This window comes from Lissotriton vulgaris, chromosome 6 (genome assembly GCF_964263255.1).
Source record: "Lissotriton vulgaris chromosome 6, aLisVul1.2, whole genome shotgun sequence".
NCBI lineage: Eukaryota > Metazoa > Chordata > Amphibia > Caudata > Salamandridae > Lissotriton > Lissotriton vulgaris.
Window position 1 is genome coordinate 968,544,881 of NC_141694.1, and position 21,223 is coordinate 968,566,103.

Sequence of the window (21,223 nt, forward strand, 5' to 3'; positions counted from 1 at the left end):
AACGACCAAGTCCCAAATCAATGAAGCCGATAGAAGAACAGCGAGGGAGGGATGGGAAATCATGTGGCTAGGAAGACTATATTCGGAGTAATGAAGATCACTATTAAGTAACAGGGGCATTACCTCCTCGTAAGTCTTCCTTGCCACATAAGTGACAAAGTGAGCACATACCAAAGCCAAGTGGCTTCCAGTCACTCACAAGAAACCACTGACAAAAACGAGATGCCAAAGAACCAGGTTTAATCCAAAGCAACACAGTCAAAGGACAAAACCACCCAACAGAAAGGCAAATCACGAGCTGGAAGAACCAGCTCCGAGAACCACTTCAGCAAACCCCCCGCAGAAGGACCACCCAAAACCACTGGGTAATGATCCATGAACATGTGCGGGGAGGACCAGGTCACGGCCCGACAAATATCCTCGATTGAAACCCCCTTTAAAGAGGCCCAAGACACAGAAAGACTACTGGTCGACCGTCCCTGAACCTGGGCTGACAACTCAGACCCCTGAGACCCATAGGCCAGCAAGATAGCCTGCTTGATCCAACGACTTAAAGAGGCCAGAGAAGGCTTGTGACCAGACCTTACAGAGCCAAAAGTAACAAACAAACTGTCACAACAGAAAGAAGCTGTCTGGTCCAAACACACTGAGACCGCACATCCAAAAACGAAAGGGAAGAATCAACCCCAGACTCTGGGAACCGCAGTAAAACAGGGCAACACAACCTCACATTAGCAGTTGACAACAGAAGAAACCTTGGACACAAACATCGGGTCGGGGCGTAACACCAGATGATCAGGAAGGACCCACAGAATGGAGGTGGGCGAAGAAAAGAGCCCAGCTCCCCGATCCAACCCGCCGAGGGGTTAGCCACCAAGAACAACACCTTCAAGGAGAGAAATTTCAAATCAACCGAACTCAAGGGTCTAAAGGGCACACCCCGAAGGGCTCCCAACACCAAGGGAGATCCCGGGAAGGAACCAAGCAAACAACCTGAGGATGCTGCAAAAAACAACTGCGAAGCTAGCGAGCCACCAAAGAATCCTGACAGTTCAGCACCGGACTGCGAAAAGCCTGCAAGGCCGCCCACTGACCCCGCAAAGTGGAAGGAGTCAAGCTCAGGGAAAACCCCTCAGCTAGAGAATCCAGAACCCTCAAGGGATCCACAGACACAGGATCAAACTCCTTCAAAACACACTAAGAGAAAAGGAAGACTAAAGGTGGGAATAAGAAAGTAGAGTAGCAGGACGACGGGAATCCTGAAGCAAATCCAACATCTCATGGGAACATCCCTGCTCCAGCAAGGTCACCCTCTTAAGAGCCAGGCCTGAATATGAAGCCAACGTAACAACCCCTCTGTGAGCCGGGTGCCCACAAGGGGTAAGGAAGGTCTCAAATCGGCCAGCACTCCTGTACAGCCAACTCCCTCAGGGGAGGAGGATGCCGAACCCAGCCTGGGACGACCACCAGAATAAGCACCTTCTCCTGGCAGATCTTGAACAGGACATGAGGAATCAAGGGAACTAGGAAAAATGCGTACAGCAGGGAATCGGGCCAATGAAACGACAACGTATCCAACCTCCACGCCCCTGGAGAGCGCAGAAGAGGGGCAGGAGAGCATTGAACTTGTACGTAAACAAATCCACCGTCAGGTGCTCAAACCGGACCAACAGCTGATAGAACACAGAGACCTTCAGGGTGATGGCAGCCATTGGCAGAAACACCCTGCTCATTGCCATTCATCTTGCCCGGCAGATAAACTGCCCCGAGGCACAAGACTCAAGTCTCCACCCAAGACAGGAGCTCCTGCATCAAGAGCCCAAGAGAATTAACCCTGCAACCCCCCTGATGATTGATGTACCTCATCACCACCTGGTCTCCGTCCGGATCAAGACATGATGACAAAGAAGCAGATGGGCAAACTCCAGGCAAGCCAGGTGAAAGGCCTTCAACTCCTGAAAGCTGGAGAAGCAACCCACCTTGAGACGGTCCCACAGACACTAAACAGACCAAGAGTCCAAGGTAAACCCCAGCCCAAGAAGATGGCATTGGTCGTGACCAACTGGGAAGGGGATACCAGGAACGGAAGGCCCCGGGACAGATTTTATCCCACTAACCACCATCCCCTATCAGCAAAAATCTGCGGGAACACCACCACCGGGATATGGCAATCTTCCAAACAGGGAGCCCACCGGGACAGGGGCTGGTTCACCAAGGGGTACAAATGGAGGTGAGCCCACGGCAGTACATTGATGATGGTGGCCGCCCTCAACCCTCAATCACTGATGGACAGGGGCATAGTCCTGAACCAGGAGACAACCCATGTCCATCCACAAGGTATTCTTCGGCTCCACAGGCAAAAACACCAACCACTGGACCAAGTCCAGGCAAGGTCTGATGAACACCAAGTCCTGGGAAGCCAACAGGCACGACTTCTGGAGGTTGATCAGGAAACCGTGGACGGAGAGGATTTTGCAGACCCTCTAAACGTGTAGAGTCCCCTTCGAAAGAGAAGAGGCAGATATCAGCCAGTCATCCAAATAAGGAAAAACCCTAATCCCCTCCCCGTGGAGAATCCCAACCAATGGGGCCAAAACCTTTGTGAAGACTCTCGGCGCTGAGGACAAACCAAAGGGAAGTACCCGCCACTCTAAATCGTAGGAAACTCAAGGAAGACAGGTGGATGGGCACATGAAGGTAAGCATTCAGGACTTCCAGGGAAGCTAACACCTACCCCTGAACCAGCAGCAAAAGGATCTCCTGAAATGAGAGCATATTCAATTTTACATGGGGAATGAAAGAATGAACCCGCTTCAAATCCAACACCAGCCAAAAATCCCCCAACACCTCTCCCAACAGAAAAAGGATGGAATAGACAACCAACCTCTGTTGGGAAACTGGAACCGGCTGAATGGCCTCTTTCTTGAGGAGATTCCGGACATGGGCAATCAGAGCGGCCAATATTTGTGATGCAGAAGGCTGCGGGGTGGCAGGGAAAGCGTCCAGAGGAGGGGAGTTGAACCCGATGGAAAAACCCTCCTGGACTATTCTTAGGGCCCACTGGTCCGAGATGGAGGACTCCCAGGCAGTGATGAAATTCAGCAGTCTGCCACCCACCGGAGGATTGAAAGACGGGGACCGAGGACTGTCAGGACTTTGATGTGGGGGAAGAGGAAGCAGGCTTGGACCGGGATTTGCTGAAGAACGGGGTCCCCCAGCCACGACCACGAAAGGTTATGGCAAGCCTGGGAGAGGAAAAAAGGCGTAAAATATTTTCTTGGATGAAAAAAATCAGCCAAGAGAAGAGGGGATTGGAGCCAAAGGTTTCCTTACTCCACTGATTTTTTGACCATCTCCTCTAGGGAAGCACCAAAAAGCTTAGTCGCAGGGAAAGGGATCTTCATCAAGATCAATTCCTGGGCTGTATCTGCCTTCCAGTGACGGACCCAGACCTGGCGAAGGTTCTGGATAGCAGCCCTCCTGGCTGTGGTGGCGGCCCCCAAGGTGTCGAAGGATATATCAGACAAGAGCCACGTCTGTTGCTCAATGAGCACCAATGTGGGAAGGACGTCAGTACCTTGCTCCAACAGCTCAGACAATGATTGGCAGTCTTTCAACAGAGACTGAACTGTGTAAGACAAATAGGCAGATGCCCTGATGGAGAACCTGGCAGCCGCATAGGTCCGTTTAGCAGCCGCTTCCACTCGCTTGCCACCCGAGTCCGATGGGGAAGCATCCTCAGAAATGATGGTCCCCTGTGGCGCAAGACCAGCCATGGGAGAATCAACCTTCACGGAGGAGGGGAAGTCCTTTGCGAAATCCTGGATGGTGTATTATTTGGAGAGATAACGGGAAAAGACGGTTTATGCACCTCCAGTCATTCATTGTCAATAACCTTCCTCACCGAGGGATGAAGAGGCAGGGATTCTCACTCCTTGCGTTGGTACTGCATAAAGAAGTTGTCTGACAGTTCATCAACAGTAGGAATCGGGAAGGCCATGTTGTCTTTGATGTGCTGCAGGACTTCCCTCAGCTCCTTGCCCTGCACATACCGACCCCTGAGGTCCTCCTCCCCAACCTCACCCTCATTACCCAGAGGGGGGGTCCAGGCATTGGCGTTTGGGAGAAGAGGGGTCTTGCCCACCATCGCACTCCTCAAAGGCAAGCAGCCACTGCCACCTGAATCATTGACTGGATACTCTGTAGAGACAGGGTTTCAGCAGGAGGTAAAGAGGTGGGCCCTGCCACCACAGAAACATCCGCATCTTACTCCCTACTAGGCAAACACAAATGCAGGAGAAGGGGGCAAAAGCACACACCCCTGCCTTTAAATACTGAAGACTGTAACAAGCATGAGGTGACCAGCAAAAACCTCAAGGCTGCCTCGTAGCCAGGCAACCCCTAGATGCGGGAAACCAGCCAAGCGCGACTCCTCCTTGGAGCGCGGAAAGGCCCTGGAACCGGGCTGGCGTAAAATACATGCCGCTGCGTCGGATAAATAAATGTGGCCTTTGCCCCCCTCTCTTACTGCAAAAGGGACAGAGCTGGCACAGGGAGGTGAGCCGACCGATCCAAAGAATACCCGAAGGGCCTTGACGCAAGGGCCAAAGAAAGAGGGCAGACTAGAGGCAGAAATGCAGGTAAGGAATGAGGTGGCCAAAATGGAACATACGGCCGCCTGCCCCTTTTAGAAATCCAAATCTGAATGTGTCTCCCAGATGGGACAAAGCCACAGAGAAGTAGGTAAGGATTGAGGCAGCAATGAATGTGAACTGGAGCCGAGATGGGCCGCTAAGGCAGAATGCCCGACCCGGCTCCAGACGTAAAATGAACGCGCTACACTCGTGAGCAACCTTACCCAAAAATGGGAGTTTCACCCCCGCTCCCTTGGTGGCATGCTATAGCAGGGCCTGGCCCACCGCCATAGCCAGAGGTAGAGGGGGGAGAGGGAAAATCCCAGAAATGGGCCCGCTGGAGCAGGGCCTCTTAACCCAGGGTCATGGGACCTTCTAGAGCAGGAACGAGACTGAGCCACATGGAGAGCCCAGTGAAGAACTAAAAAAACAGGCTGTGGGATGGGCCGTCTCTCCTCTTATGGTGGGTCAGAGGTGAGGTGGGTCGGCCATGTTGGGGAGGGATGGGAGCCACAGGATGCTCACTTTTTGCTTTGGAGGGTTCTGGTGTGGAGCTGAATCTCACTTTGTTATTCATGTGGTGAGGAAGACTTACGAGGAGGTAATGAAATCTTGCAAGAGAAGGTGTACAGATAGGCATCGCAGCACATACTTAGAATATCCACGCTGGAGAGTAGAGAGCCCCTGGAGAGGTTCATCAGCTGGGTAAAGCCAGACGTGGTTCCTAAAGAAAGCATTGACTTTCTCTGCTTCACAGAAGACATAGAGTGATGAAGTGACTCCCAGTTTCCTTATTGAGTCAATCATGAAGGAGTTGAGACAAAACCTGAGGACAGACATAGTGCTGTCCCAGAGCTAGTAACCCTACAATAATGCTTAGACTCATTCCTTCAGACCACTTTTCCATAGCCCCTTTGTTATAGGACTCTACAGTGCTTGCAATACTGCATTGGTGTGAGTGTCTGTTATGCAGAGGAAACCAGAGTGAAGACTCAGTGATTGTGAAATCACTTGGTGGCATGGAATACTAATGTGATCTTTGGTGTGTCCCCAATCTTGTTCACAGTCTCCAAAGCATGTATGCTGGGTAATGCTTCTTGGTGTGACAACCTTGTAAGTGGAAGGGCCCGGCAATGAGATGTCTCTGCATATAATTTATATTGAAATACTGACCGGCTTATTTCCAGTGAAATATCTGGCAGGGGACAGGGCACAATGCCACAATCATCTGTGATTTGGCAAAGTCTCTTACCTCTATAAGAGCATCAATCACCTGTAGTTAAGGAATCCAAGATTCAGTTATTTCAGTTACTCAATTATTTGTGGTACTGTGCCTATTCCAGAATTGTTTGACTAAAACAGAAGAACGTCTAGGGGAAGCCTATGGGCAAGATGATTTGAATCCCCATCATTCCTCCAAATAGCGGTTGGATCCAGTGGTATTCACAGTGATTCAGTCGAATGGGCCCCTTATGAAGAAGATATCAATGTGTCTAGGCTGAAAGTGAAGTTTCGGGCACTTTTTAACTTGAGTCTCAATTCAGAGACAGCAGCATTAGACATTCATGTGGTACTGATCTGCAGTAAAAATATGTATTCCTGTTATTTGTCATCATACCAAGGTTGGCAACACTAACCAGAAGGCAGAGAGTGTTTTTGTTTCTGGTACTACAAACGTCAAGCTTGAAAGCTTGTCTTTACAATTCTTCGGAAACTTTCTCAGGAGTCACCAATTCCTCTTCTCCACTTTCACGCCCACTTTCAGATGATCCTCAGGTGTCCTCTGACTGTGTTTCATCCACTGGTGATGGACTGTCTCCTGGCTTGCTTGGAATGGGCAATGGCAAGTTATTCAGGCAAATCTCAGGTTTATTGTAGTAGGCTGTGATGCTCATTAAGCAGTCATGTTCACAGCTGTTAGGAAAAGGTATGGAAAAGCTTGCACACATTTTATTGTTGGTGTATGGAGAGAACTTGTGATTCTGTAGGTACAGGGGTGACAAAAGTTATTGTTGATGTATGGAGTGGATTTGAGATTCTATAGGTACAGATGTGATTTAGATCCTGAACTCATTTCAGCTTGTGAATGAGGGAAAGGTTAATACGTTGTTAAATTCTTTAGGATTGACAATCTCAACTGGGTATGTCCCAGTTGCTGGAATGTTTATCGATGATTATCTCTTGATCTTTAGGTTACTTAGGATTATAGTAAGGTTAGTGAGGCACCAAAGTGTATACATCTCCAAATGTGGGATGTGAACAAGGTGTTGCAGCTGTGACAGCCAGTGAATGTAGTTTATCGGGGGTATGGCTTTCGGCTAAAATGGCAAACCTCGTATATCTTTTTGTAAAAGGGTTTAGGATGGTCACTCTCTCTATCTTCCTGAGAGAGATATTACTCTGGATGAGGCACTGTCTAGCATCTCTAGAAGATTTATATTCAACACCGATGCAGTGATTTGTCTGAGTTTCCTGGACTTCCGAAGCATTGTGTGGTTATGTATTTGAGAATTTACGACATTACTGGAGACTTCAGAAGCAGATCGACTCCCTAATTATTCGATTATTTTAGGGAGCCTTATGGTCAGGTATTGGCAATCACTAAAGCAAATGGGACAAATGGATTATGCATGAAATAGATATCAATAACTTTCACGATAAGGTCCATTTAGAGAGGCATGTGAATGCCTCTAATGCCCAGACTGCAACTTAAAGGATATGTTGAATGCTGTTTTGGGATCTGTAGAATACATGTTTAAGAAGTTTTACATTATGCCACTCCCTGCCATTTTGGCATTGAAGGTGTAATCCTACAGCCCTGGTACTGAATGTAAAATATCCTAGCTACAGTGAAAAAAGTTACATTTCTATTTAAACAAAAAGTGAGGTTTAGTCCATCGAAGAAACTCATATAATATATGTTATTTATGGTAGTGTGTGTTTGGTTCAAGTTGTTTCTTCCTTTCCTAATTTCAATGTATAATTGACTGTGCTACAGTTTTCCAGCAAAGCAGTTTTTGGGAAGTGCTATGAAATCGCCCCATCTTTTCATTGATGAAGACACTGGCAAATGGCTTCTGGGAAACAGGGATTACAATGTTCGTATGGCAGCTATTGATTTCAGTAAGGAAAGATAACTAGAATCCTTGCATATATTGCCTATTTTAGGTAGGGACAGGTGCTTTTTATTGCCCTCATTAAAAAACTTTAGCCCAGGTTTTAGATCTTAACTGGTATGATCATAGCACTTACCACGAGCTCATCCCATAGAAAGGGGGAATAACGTGGGTTTTGTTGCTGTGTGCACCAAACTCTACATCCCTGATAGTTACTGAGCCTATACCCCATTACTTTTTTCCAGGTTTGACCTGGAAAAAATGTATTGGTGAAAATTCTAAAGGTGCAGTGTTGATTGCTCCCGGTAATTTCCAGGTGTGATAAATATCTCACCACTTAGTAGGAGAGCGCTGAGTCTTTAATAAAATTGCAGCGCTATTTCTTTACAGCTAGTTCATTTTACATTTAAAACAAGTAAAAGAGTACTCTAAGGAGCGAAAAGGCCTTGCAGTGGAAAATAATATGGAACAGGTTGAGACAGCTAGACATATTTGATGATAATTACGGAAAACCTTTAAGGGCTAGACATTAATTGATGGGCATTCGCCTTTGATAGAAAATAGAAATCCCACCTTCACTTTAGTCCTAATTAACACATGTCACAGTCAATATGACATTTATGTCTTGAACCTTCGTTTTTTTATATCATTTGATGGAAATAGTACATAATTTTCTGGACAACTCTACTCTACTGTGTCATATTAATCACCGGGCAGGAAAGGGAGGCTCGTGTTTCAAGGCAATTACAATCAAAAGGAGATCAAGTGATTTTCCAGCTGTTAGACTTATGGAACTAATGGCACACACACAATCTAATTTTCTAGTGCTTACTTTCATTCATATATCCAGTTTTGTGATTTTGTCTTTACCTACATTAGACCATTAGACTATAAAGAGCTGTATAGCATACATTATTGGTTTTGTTGACAGCCGCAAGCTTGTGTTATTCAAGATTCACCATCACAAGAAGCAATAAAAATGGAAATACACAAAGCCCACACGAAGTCAGCCAGATACTGACTCATAGAGGCGCTCACCTTTAGATTTTAATGCACATTCTGATATACACAATATGTACAGAAGTAATGTTAGAGGTTTAGACTAAGTAAAAGCGATTTTCATTTTTGCACCAGCGAAATTAGGTAAAATTTGCGAAATGTCTTGTCATTTCAAAAGAGCAATATGTTGCAATATTTTAATCCAAGGGGGATTGCTTTGAGCAGAAAACGTCTCACAGAAGCAGTGAAACGAAACCCGAGAGACATTTTTCTCCCTGATGTAGGCGGGTATCTCCTGTCGTTTTTCATCGTGAAGTATGCCCTTATATTCAATGTTCACGTGAGATACTGCTTAACTATATGTCACGCATCACACATTACTTCCCCCCCCCCCCTACATTGCATGTATTTTTACAAAAGGATTAACCCACCTACATTTTAGAGCCAGGGAGGGTGGGACAGCTGGAGTAACACGTATTGAAGATCACACTGGAAGCCTCCAACATTAATATGGGGGCTGCAGGGAGTGTTGTCACTGCAATGTTTGAAACTCAAAGAGAAATTATCAAATAAATAGACGTTCTAGAATACTTAAGGTGCAGGGCTCTTAGTAATGTAGGAGATAGTAAAGACCATTGATTTTTTACATTAGTTTGATTGGGTCTGTTCCTTCAGTGACAAGAAGAAAGACAGATTTTAGATTCCTAGTAAGTCCTGCTTATTTCTTAAGGGTTTGTTTACAAGAGCAAATTCATTACTTTAAAAAACCAATGTTGGCTGCAGACATGATTTAGAGGCCTGTGGGTTACCTACTGTCTACTGAAGTTGATCCTGGCCATGGACTATGATCCGTTGAGGTTCTATCGTTAATAAATAAACATTCTTCACGGATGAAAACAGATACACTCTTGCACATCCATGTTGAAATATTCCTTGAGCTGCACGCTATAGGCCCTCTTTTCTACTTAGACCCTCATTATGAGTGGGCTGGTAATTGGTGTGATATTTATTGCACCCAATAAAATTCAAAGTGCTTACTCAGATTTTATCGACTATATCACCAAATTATGGGTTTTTCCCCACATTATAGGGAACAACATGTGAATGCCGATTTTGATGCTTTCCACACCAAAATTCACTTGTGCCAGCATTTACCAGCCATTTTAACCCTGATAACTATTGCCAGGTTTGACTTAATGAAATGTACCAGAGGGTGCAATTTGTTTTCCAATATTCATAATTTCAATATGTGTGTTAGTCTAACTGTGCGTGCCTTTCCTAGACGGACTGAGCTGTAAAACGTTTGAGAACATTTCAGTAATTTGTCAGAAAATAAGACAACTTAAAAAGTAACATAATGTTGCAAATCTAAATGGTGGAAATCAGAGTTTGAAGGTAATGAAGGAGGTTTTGGCAAGTTCAACATATTATATTAAATGCCCAACAATCTACCACCACCTCCTAGCCTAACATAGGAAACTGGAGGCAAGGGAGTCTGTGCATGTCTTTAATGAACATACCACAGGGCTGGGGATCCAAATTGCACCGGTAAGTTGACTAGATAAATGTACCAAGCTGATAGCATTCTCGAAATCAGTCAAGCAAGAAACGTATATTAATCATGGATTTACTTTAGAGTGACTCAATTTTATTTTAGTAACTGAAGACCAAGAATGCAATGCTCAATGTTACCTACAGTTTATAAGCATTATTTGTCTACTTACAATCTTATAAAAGGTTTTTTTACGCTCTGACATAGCCAGGCTTCACCTAATGTGGATTGTGGTCTAGATATGCCTAGCCAGTAACTCTGCCTAGAACTGTCTAATTTTTGTGAAGAGAAGATTATTACATTTATTAGTTCCACCATGACTCCTTTGGCACCTATTTGGAGAGATTTCACACATGCAACTTTACACCAGGGTTCTCATAAGATGACATATTACCTCAGGCTCCCCAATAGATGCATGCCCAATATGACACCTAAAAAGATTTGTTAGTTGTTAGCATCATTACTAATTACTGTTTGCAATTCATCGCTAGCTTCTGGGACGGACCCAGCTTTTAGGAAGTGTATTTTAAAATAAGCAAATGTTCATTTGAGTCTTTCTAATCATGGGCTGAGGTGCTAGCTCTTGCTAACTCCTTTCAAATCTATCAAGACAGGGGAGATGCAGAGCTCTGCCCTAAGCATTATGTTATTCAACCTCTAGCTCTCTCCTATGGCAGAACCTATTGACTCCTTTGGGCTCAATATTTTTTGCATTTGCCCGCAGCACTCAAATCATCCTTCAATTAGATAATGATGCGGGTTGCCCAAAAAAAAAGTTAAGGCATGTCCCCGTGAAGTTGCCACTTGCATGAGAGCAAACTTTCTAATTCTGAATACGGATAAGACGTGGGATGTGGCCATTGGTGACCCAACTCTGTGGCCTCAGTCTAGGGTCAGCCTTTTTAGGCTCTCTTCCTACTCCTGTCCCCTATGATTGAACCGGGGTATACATTTTCATTGAAAAAACCTGTGTTTGAAGTTCATATAAATAAAGAGATTTTTATTTATTTTTGTCTGCTGAACCTTATCATGAAGATCTTGCCATATTTTCCCAATATGGCCAGGAAATTACTGATGAGTGGTCTCATAACACCGAGAATAGATTATTGTAACTCTTTACTTGTAGGCATGCCTTGCTATGTGATTTGGGGTTTTAATAAATGTTCTCACATCTCCCATTTAATCAAGTTGCACTGACTGCCAATTTCTAAGGGCAATATTGTCAAAGCATTATTATGACAATATCATAAAGCAAGCTATTAACTTCCCTTGCATAGTTAGGTGTCATTTTTTTTCACGTTACGTTCCTTCCAGCACTTTATATTCTAGGGGGCAGATTTATGATAACTGGCGCATCCCCAGGGATGCGCCAGTTATTTTGCGTCACTGCTCCGCCACCCATGGTGCGCCGCATTTACAATGCGGAGCACCATGGGGCAAAAACGGCACAGATGCGTGACACATCTGTGCCGTAAAGGTGGCGCATTGCTGGAGTTGCGTCGCAAGCGCGATGCAGCTCCAGCAAGGCTCGGGGGTGCCCCATCTTTACAATGCTGCGTCAAGACCTACGCCTGCTTCAAGCAGGCGCAGGGTTTTGACGCAGCATTGGCCTGAAAGTGACTGAGTGAAATCTTATAGATTTCACTCAGCCACTTTTGCGATGCGCACCTGCCCCGGAACGCCCAACCTGCGCCGGAACGCCCACAAGTGGCGCAGGGCTTTACAACGTGACGCATCTGCCTAGATGCGTCACGTTGTAAATGGGTCGTAGGGATGCGCCACGTTTACGCCGCAGTTGCGTGATGCAAACGTGGCGCATTCCCAACATAAATCTTCCCCTAGGTATCTTCATCTGCTTTTTTGCCCCAGGTTCAAGAAATACATGTTGGGTTATTCCTTTGCTTGGAACGCCTTGACTGTTAAAGTTCGAGTGGAAAAAGAAGCAGCTCAAAACGCACCGAATGCTGCTGTCTGTTAAGGTTCGAAATGATATTTGCGTTGTTGCTCTAGGACCAGGACACCCCTTTCTGGGGTAATCAAGTGTTTTATACCATTTATGAACAATAAACGAGTGTCTGATTGATGCAACCAGCCCAGGCAAAATGTGTTTCTCCTGAAGAGAATAATACAGGGTTCCCTGAAGAATTAATGCAATGTTTTATCATTCTGTTAAGAGAAGAGAACACTTCTTCTAAACAGCAATGGAAACACCCTGGAACCAGCGTCCCATGGTCAAGACACAGGCCACTGAATGCAGTTCATCATGAATTCCCAACCAACAAGCACATGTAAGCAGAGAAAAAGGGATACATTGGCAACAAATGGGTGTGGCTCTATGTGAAAGAGGAGGCGAGCTTGAGGCACCAGGTACACTGTGTTACTATTATATTTGTTAGGGTGTGTGCTGGGCATGGCCAACATATGCCTCTTACAAGACAATGGCTGAAGACGTTTCTATGAGTCATCAGAAGAGAGCAGAACACTGAACAAACAAAATGAGACAGGCAACTAAGCCTGGCAGTGAACTCTGCTCTGTTCGTGGAGTTTGAGGAGTGTTTCCCACTAGTATCTTGAGATGAACACCCAATATAGGAGGGCCCTCCCATATCCTCTGCCTTGTCTTCTACTTTCGCCTCTGCTGATTTCTCTTTCCATTCCTCCTTCAACCACCATTGGATAGAAGAGTAACATAATACAACATATGTCTGAAATTAACTGCAAACAGTACTATGGTTCATGACCCTTTCTATCACACGTTGAAATCTGTCTCACATCTGCAGTGCTCGTTCCATCATGATAGCTACCTAATTTACATAAAGTCAGTGACACATCCTTTTGCTCAAGGATAGTAAAGTGCCCGTGCAAGGAATAAGGGGGCATATTACCAAGCAATAGCGATAATTATCGCTATTGCTTGGTTAGCGTGAAAAAATTATCGCCGAGCTGCGGCGATTTTTATCGCAGATAAACCTTGGTATTACCAAGGTTTATCGCAAATGCGATAAAAATCGGCCGCAATGCATGAATATCGCTGAAAAGTCAGCGATATTCATGCATTACCGAGCTAATGCTCTAAGCCATGTTATCCACCTCCCATTGGATAACATGGCTAAGAACTGCTCAGGGCAGGTGTTAGCTTTTGGAGATATTCGCGCTTAGCGCGAATATCTCCAAAAGTTGGTAATAGGAGATAGCGATGTTAGCGACTGTTTCCAGTCGCTAACATCTTGGCACGCCCACTTTGCATGTCATTAGTGATAAATATCACTGACATGCAAAGTGGGGCCCAAGATGGTCGCTATCTCCTACTAGCTGTCGCTAACTGGTGTTAGCGAAAGCTAGGTAATAGGGAGATAATTTTATCTCCACTTTCTTGGCTTTTAAAGCAAAAAAAGAGGAGATAAACCCCCTTGATAATATGCCCCAATATTAGGAAAGTATAAGCTGGTGATCACACTTTTCATGTCTAAGTTAACTTAAGCACACTTCCTGGGAGACAGGCTTCAAGAGGAGCCAGAAAGTCAAGGTTGTAGGTAATGCAAGAAGTGTACGTTACCCCTTTAGGCCGGAAGTAGCCATCAATGCAAGTCTCACAGTTCACTCCTGCTGTGTTCCTTGTACAGTTAATGCACACCCCGCCTCCAATGTACTTTCCATGGATGTTCAGGCTCAGTTTATTGTCGGCTATTTTCTGGTCATAATAGCATTCCTGAGCCTTCCCGTGACAATTGCATGCTGCAAAGGAGAAAGTTGTGTTAACAAGCAGCACATCCATCCCACCAACTTATTAAATACAACTCTTTTACGGCAGCGCTGAGAGGTTCCTTTATCACTCTGACATTTTGCTGTCCACACTGAAGCAAGTGCCATACTTACAAGTGATATAGCTTCCACTGCTCCTAAAAATAACAGCATCCTCTCTCAAAAAGTGTTTGTCAGTCGTTGGCAAAATCGTTATTTTTCCTTTTTCTGAAAAAAGGAAGCCGGCGTTTATTTTTGCTGACGTGCTGAGATTCTTTCTTTGGAAAGCGACTACAGCCTTGCATTTTATTGACTATAAAACTGCATTTGATGAAGTTGCGATGCTGAACACGACTGTCACTTAATAAAGAGTGAGTAATGATTCCCAGCTTTCTTTTTTATTTTTACCAACTCAAGGCTTTTTAAGCCTTTTGGTGAAACAGAAAGCAACCAGGTCAAAAAGCCGATTCTGCCTAAATTCTAACATACTAATATTGATGATTTACATGATTCCTATTTTCACAATTCATTGACACTCTCCCAGAGAATGTCGCATTTATCATTATCAATCAGTATTTATTTGTTTGTTGTTTGATTCAATAGCATGGATAGCAAGTAAATGTGTTTGTAGATAGGTTAAATATCCCCTTCCCAAAGATTAGTGGTAAAGTCCTGCCTACTGCCCATACTGGTTTAAGGGTGAACTGCCTTCTGATAAGGATGCCTTCTGGAAGGTGCAGTTCAATTGCTCTGAAATACCAGGAGACAAAGAAGCTAATTTATTTGCCAGAAAAAGACTGGACTTTTATATATTGTGAGTCAAGTCAAGTCAAGATTTATTCAATTAAAATATATAGAATCATAAAAGCACAAAACACATCAAAAAAGAAAACAACATACATACATCAATATAAAACGTTAAAATGCAATAACAATTGATTAAAAATTATGAACTGACCGATTGGAGTAGCATAGATTAAAATGTTACAATCTAGTAATCAGTCGGGCCTTGCATTGTTTTCCTGGTTCTGACCACCCGTTTTAGATATTTAGCGAGGTGGTTAGTAACAACTCTTCATCGAGAAACAACAACTTAACCCTTTCGATGCTCATGACGGAACGGTTCCATCATGAGCATCGGTTGGGCTGTGCTCATGACGGAACCGTTCCGTCATGACCACACCCATTAACATTGGGCCCCAGCACCAGCGGTAAATCGAGGCAGCACGGATGAGGTTAATGAAAGTAGTTCGACAGAGTCTCAAGCCTTGCAGTTTCAAAGGAGCCAAATCCACCTTTTTCTGAGTAAAATTTGCAGAAAAATATAATGTGGCTTGTTGACTCTACTGCAGTGTCATCACAGGGGCACGGGCAAAGAGAACGTGACCAATCATTTGGCTAGGGAAAGGTAACTAACTTATGAAAATTGCCTAGGCGTAAACGTGTCAATAATAACCTATCATAATTACCATGGATAAATGATAAATAAGGTAGTATCCCTGCCTTAATCAAAAGCAATTGATTGGCCCGGACAGATGGTTTCATAATATTAGAGGATAGCCTGATCGACTCTAGATGATTTAGACATAATGCCTTCAAGTCCCTTCTCGTGAGACAGGACAGGTGTAGCAAGTAGGTCCGTTGTGGTCTCCAGATTATCAAAAAACGCAGATAGATCTAGGCCCTGCATAAAAATTTTGATATAGGCGAGCCAGGGAATGCGTTTTGCCTGATGAAGATTCAGGCTGTCTTTTATAATGTCCCGGTTGAGATCTGTAGTCGCACCTGTCCAGATCCTATGCCACAACAAGATCGGCTGGATTTTAATAAGGTCGTACAGGTACGGCAGCCCCAACTCAGCCTGGCAGGGATACGTAGCTGTGCTATTTGGCACCGCTAAGAGATACCTCAGGAACTCGTCCTTGACTTGCTGGTTTGAGTCCACTTGAACATGTCCGCAGATATCAGCTCCATACAGAGCGACTGAGACACATTTAGCTTTGTAAATAACTAACAGGTCATCAATAGGGCGCTTACCCAGTTTCCTCACAAAGTTTATAAAGGCACCAATTGCTTTTGCAAAAAGCAGTTTTCTACAATTAACAGCTTTAGACCAGGAACCCTTTTTATCGAAGGCAATTCCCAGGTATGAGAAGTGATCAGTGAAGTTAAGTTTTTCACTGTTTATAGAGATTTCACAACACTTAACGCTGGGATTGCTGCATTTCATAATGAATGTTTTAGAGATGTTGACTTTTAAATCAAGATTTGACATGTAGGAAACAAAATGTGTCACTATTCTTTGAAGGTCAATTGGGGAGGGGGCCAACAAGACTGCATCGTCATCATATAGTAGCATACCAATTGACCGTTTGCCAACCCTGAGTAAGAAATGGCAGTCCCTGGATAGGGTGTCTCCAAGACTGTTGATGTAGAGGGTAAAGCGAAGGGGGGCCAAGACACACCACTGTCTTACCCCCTTGCCAACAGGAAAGCTGCCACTGAGCTCCCCAGTCCTGCCATAGCGAACACTTGCCCATGCCTCTAAGTAAGTATATTGTGAGTAAATGTCTCCCTCTTATGCTCTTTGCTTCCCTCACAGAAAGTCAAAGAAGCAAGTGTGTGGATTAAAGTGCTACACAAAACACCATGCCATTTATAGCTAATTACGCATGCTTTTTGGGCAATAGTTATTTTGGTAGCTCTTGCAAACTGAGCCCCCCTGCATAAAAAGTGTGAGCTCGAATGGTGAACGATGCAGTCCCACTGTGCATTATGGGGACAGTAATCTTAGGAGTTAAGGGTTTGTAGCACAGCCAGACAGGCCTTTTATTCCACTGGGCATTTCCCCAGTGAGCTTGAGGGTTGGACGCCGGATTTGAAAGCCCAGGGGCCTCTCCTGGAGCCTCTGTCACTTACTACACCTGACGAGGTTTTATGGTGCGTGGCATGCTACTCTGGAACCCAAGGTTAGTAGTTGATCCAGTAGTTATTAGGGGTGGTTACTAGAAATAAGACATGAACTCACATAAAACTGTTCCAAGGATTTCTCCAAGTTTCTTCAAGGAAAATTAAGTTAATAGAAATTAGCTGTGATCATTAGCGTACATTTATGCAAATAGAAGGTAGAATGGGTGGATAGGCTAGAAGAGATTAGATAGTGTTAGACTGCAGAGAATGGTTACACAGGGCAGTTTGTCATTGTTGGGCAGAGGTAAGGCAGTTTGCAGAAGTTTAGTAGAGTAAGATAGATAGTCATGCAACATAATAGTGTGCAGTTAGGGATGAGGGTTAAGAAAACGTTATTTAATGGGAAGGAAGGAGAGAGAACAATAAATAGATTTAAAACTAAGTCGTTTTGTGAAGGATTTGAGGACTATTGTGGGTTTTTGGAGATAACATGCATTTTTAGGATGAAGAAGCTGTGGAGAGAAAGGTTGACCGCTGTCACCTGTGGGGAGTTGCTAGACATTGTTGTGTCTTTCATTGTTTCATTTGGCAGCTACTGGTGTAGAACATTTAATACTTTGATCATTTATATTAATGGTAACTTTTGACTTCAAACTTTGTTCTTTCCTATGCATGGTACTGTCCTATATGGAATGTCCAGATTACTGCTCCTTTTTATCAAGTAAGATTTGGATGTGTGGGCCTTCTATACCAGAGATGCAGGAGTGGAATGTTTGTAATGGGAATTAGTTCTCCCTTGATATTAGTACAGGGGTGGTTCTAAACGGATTGTGCGGATAAGATTCTCCCTTGATCTTAGAGTGTCCTGCAGGAGCATCTGTCTTTAGCAAGAATGCCAAAACTACAACTTTACAAAGTTGTATTTAAATACCTCTCATAAACACTAGTTGAAAATATACTTAGAGGCAAAAATATTTACTTTATAGTTATTCTGTAGCATGTTTAGGGGGCTATCACTTGAACTAGGATAGGTTACATTTGAGTTGAAAAGGGTACCATTCATATTGGTTCTTCAAAACAAGGTCTTGAGACAATAAGATTGGATCTATATCTCACATGGCTAGATATTTTTCTGGATTATCACCCAAAGTGATAGACATCTTATCATAGACCTGATAGCAGGTGTGTAACACAAGGGATTGATTTGCTGTCAGCGTCTGGATACATTGATGAACAATTCTGATGTTAGACACTTGGATGTTTAAGATCTCTGTAACTTTGTAAATTGGAGGTAGCATCACTGCCAGATGCTGGAGTCTGTAAGATTGATGAAACCATAGGGATTGCATTTTGACCCTGCAATCACCCTCTAACTTCAAAATTAGCTCTGCTGTCAAAAACATGAGTCTATAGGGTCTGAAAATCCTAGGGGTAGCATCGATGTCAAATATGTTACCATGTAAGAACTCTGTACCTTGAAGGAGAGCTCCATTTTCATGGTCATTGTCTGTATGTTTATGTGTCCCGAAGGATAATTTTGCTTTCACGAACCTTAGACTGTAAGAAACATATAACATTCAGGGCCAGACTGGCCATAGCGGGCACCGGGCAATCCCCCTGGTGCGCCGCATGGGTGGGGGCCGGTTTTGGGCCCCTGGGGGCCGATTTTGTAACAGGGCCTTTTTTGCAGCCTAGCTGCAAAATCGGCCCTGTAACAAAATCGACCGAAACTGGCCCTGGCAAAGAGCACGGCGGCACCCCCAACCCCCCGGGGTGGGGCGAGCACTTTGCCAGGGTCGGGTTTAGTTCCCAGTCCGGCCCTGATAACATTTGTTGTCCAAAGCTTCAGCCTGTGGGTTTCGTGAGAAAGACTTGAGCTTTCTCAGTCTTCATAACATGGGGGATATGTTTGAACATTTACTGAGTTGTATATGACATTGCCTATTCTGTACCATTAGGGCATAGAATCCTTCAAACAGTGCAGTAGCTCAGGAGCCTAACTACATATCACTTTATTCAGATGGTGGGGTGAAGCCACTGTGCCCATTGGCTTTGGGGATCTTACCTTCACATTCATACTTTGCCAGGAATGTTCCAGCTTGCCAGGGCTTTTGGTTAAATCCAGGACAGCAACGATTGCAGCTCTCTCCACAAGTGTTGTGTTCACACTCACATGAAGATTTCTAACGAGGAAGAGAGACAATCAGAACATTATTTAATGTACAATGGAATCTAATAGCAGTATTAGTGGCAATATGAATCCCAGGGGGTGTTATCAACTTTTCTACCATTAACATCCCATTGAATACAATCTTTCAAGTGTAATCAGTGAAATGTTCTGTGCTACTTGACAATGTGTGTTATTCATCAGCAACATGTGATGATAATAGTGCAGTTTTAATAATAGCAGTCACATTTAATAAATATGTTCTGTTGTGCATTTTTTTTAAGGGACAATACACACAAAGTTCTGCATTTGTTTTCTATCCTACCCCTTGGCATTTGTCCTGGATGTGTGTCACGAGCAAAATACTTCAAAGCGCACCACAGGCATTCCCCTTTCATAATACGCCATCTGGATCTCTTTGACGGGGATCGAACAAATGCTAGTATTTGCAAGGGGCTCTATCATGGAACACCATATTGCTTTAGCTCTAAACAAATACATGCAATGTGTGAGAAGTTGGGTTGCTTGTTGAAGGGGGTCTGACTCCTTCTCAAACAACAGCCACAATCCTTGTCAGGGTGAACCACATAAGTAACCTTTTTAAACAAGTCTCATGCCTACCTGTGCAGCCTGTGTGCAGTTTTAAGCTGCCAATTTGACTTGGCAAAATAAACCTTTTGCTACGCCTACAACTCACTTTTTAACATATATAAGTCACTGCAATGTCTGAACGTGACAAGAAGGTCTGCATACCCAAAGATCTGGTGGCCAAGTATGTGATGGGAGATGATACCGACAAATTGTTTGCTGTATGTGGTAACTCTGTGGGGACACAAGATCGCAGAGTAGTACTGGGGATGGCTTGTGGACACACATGCCTATAGTGGGGAGGGACATACATGACCACAGCACGTATTCCTAATCAAAGCCATCATTGTCAACAAGTTTGGGCTGACCCCTGAGAAGTACCGCCAGAAGTAGAGGGATAGCTACAAACTCCCAGTCTAGGGTACATTTCTTGGATTTTTCTTCTGGTAATGCACTGAATGGATGGGTGAGGGCTAACACAGTTAATGATAAAGGTGGGCTCTACAGCCTGATTATAAGGGAGCATATGCTCAACATTTGTTTTACAGAGTTGCTCCAGCACCTGGTGGAGACTAATCTGACTGGTCCCAGGAAACTTGTTGCAGAGGCAGACATCTGGGTCAGCACCAGGGTGTTAAAGTAGGCACCAGGTGGGGAATCTTCAAAAGGGTGGTCAGGGTTCCCACCAGAAGAAGGAGGAGAGAGATCAAAACAGATTTCCTCATAAGGCCCTCAAAATAGTTCACAGGGTAAAGAGTCCAATTACCAATCTGTCTTGAAAGGAAGGTTTTGTGGACAAAATATTGTTAAAGTTGTCCCCACGTACAATAACTGCTACCGATATGGACACACCAAGGGAGATGCTAAGAGCTCTAAAAGGGCACAGCCCCCAGTGGTGGACACTTCCATGGGCTTGCCACTGAGCGCTTGGAAAGGAGATAGTGGAAAGGAGATGGAGGGTGGCAGCAGAGTTTACCTTAGTATTGCTGTGTAATGGAGAGATGGTGCCTAATGTCCCCATGCCTGCCAATATTTCCATGTATAGGCAATGTGCCACCGTCAATGGGCAGAGTCTGGAGGCTCTGAAAGGCACAGGAGCCAGTATTACTATAGTCAGGTGTCATCTGGTGTCCTCAGAGCAGATGATACCCAATGCATTTCACCAGGTTGTATTGGCAGACAACCATGAGAGCCACACCTGGTGGCTCTGGATCCCTTCGGGTGGGGGGATTTGAGGTTCTTTTAAGGTAGCTTTGAGCCCTGCCATGCCTGTGGATCATTTGCTATGATTGACTTGGAGCACACTGCCTGGACAGAGGTGGAGCTCATGTCACACCTGGAAATGTTGGGGTGGTCTGAGTGGGTCTGCGTGACCACTCGGTCCATGGCTGCCCTGAAAGAGAGTCAGTAGAGCCTGGAAGAATGGCAGAGGCAGCTGCAAGGAAGGGGATGACCAGGAGGCATGGAACAACAGTCTCTGACACTCCCACCATACTGGTGGATGGGGCACTGGAGG

The 21,223-nt window shown here is 44.5% G+C and overlaps 1 protein-coding gene across 7 annotated transcripts in view; it reads right to left on the bottom strand.

Annotated features, from left to right (window-relative positions):
• The window catches only part of LAMA2 (laminin subunit alpha 2), a 3,858,378-nt gene that overhangs the window by 2,697,595 nt on the left and 1,139,560 nt on the right, over positions 1 to 21,223 (bottom strand). For all 7 annotated transcript variants that reach the window (XM_086927001.1, XM_086926997.1, XM_086927002.1 and 4 more), the window contains exons 7-8: positions 19,018 to 19,135; positions 13,858 to 14,036 (exon numbers count right to left, since the gene is read on the bottom strand). In XM_086927001.1, the coding sequence (XP_086783127.1) occupies positions 13,858 to 14,036; positions 19,018 to 19,135 (297 nt within the window). The remainder of the gene's footprint in view (positions 1 to 13,857; positions 14,037 to 19,017; positions 19,136 to 21,223) is intronic.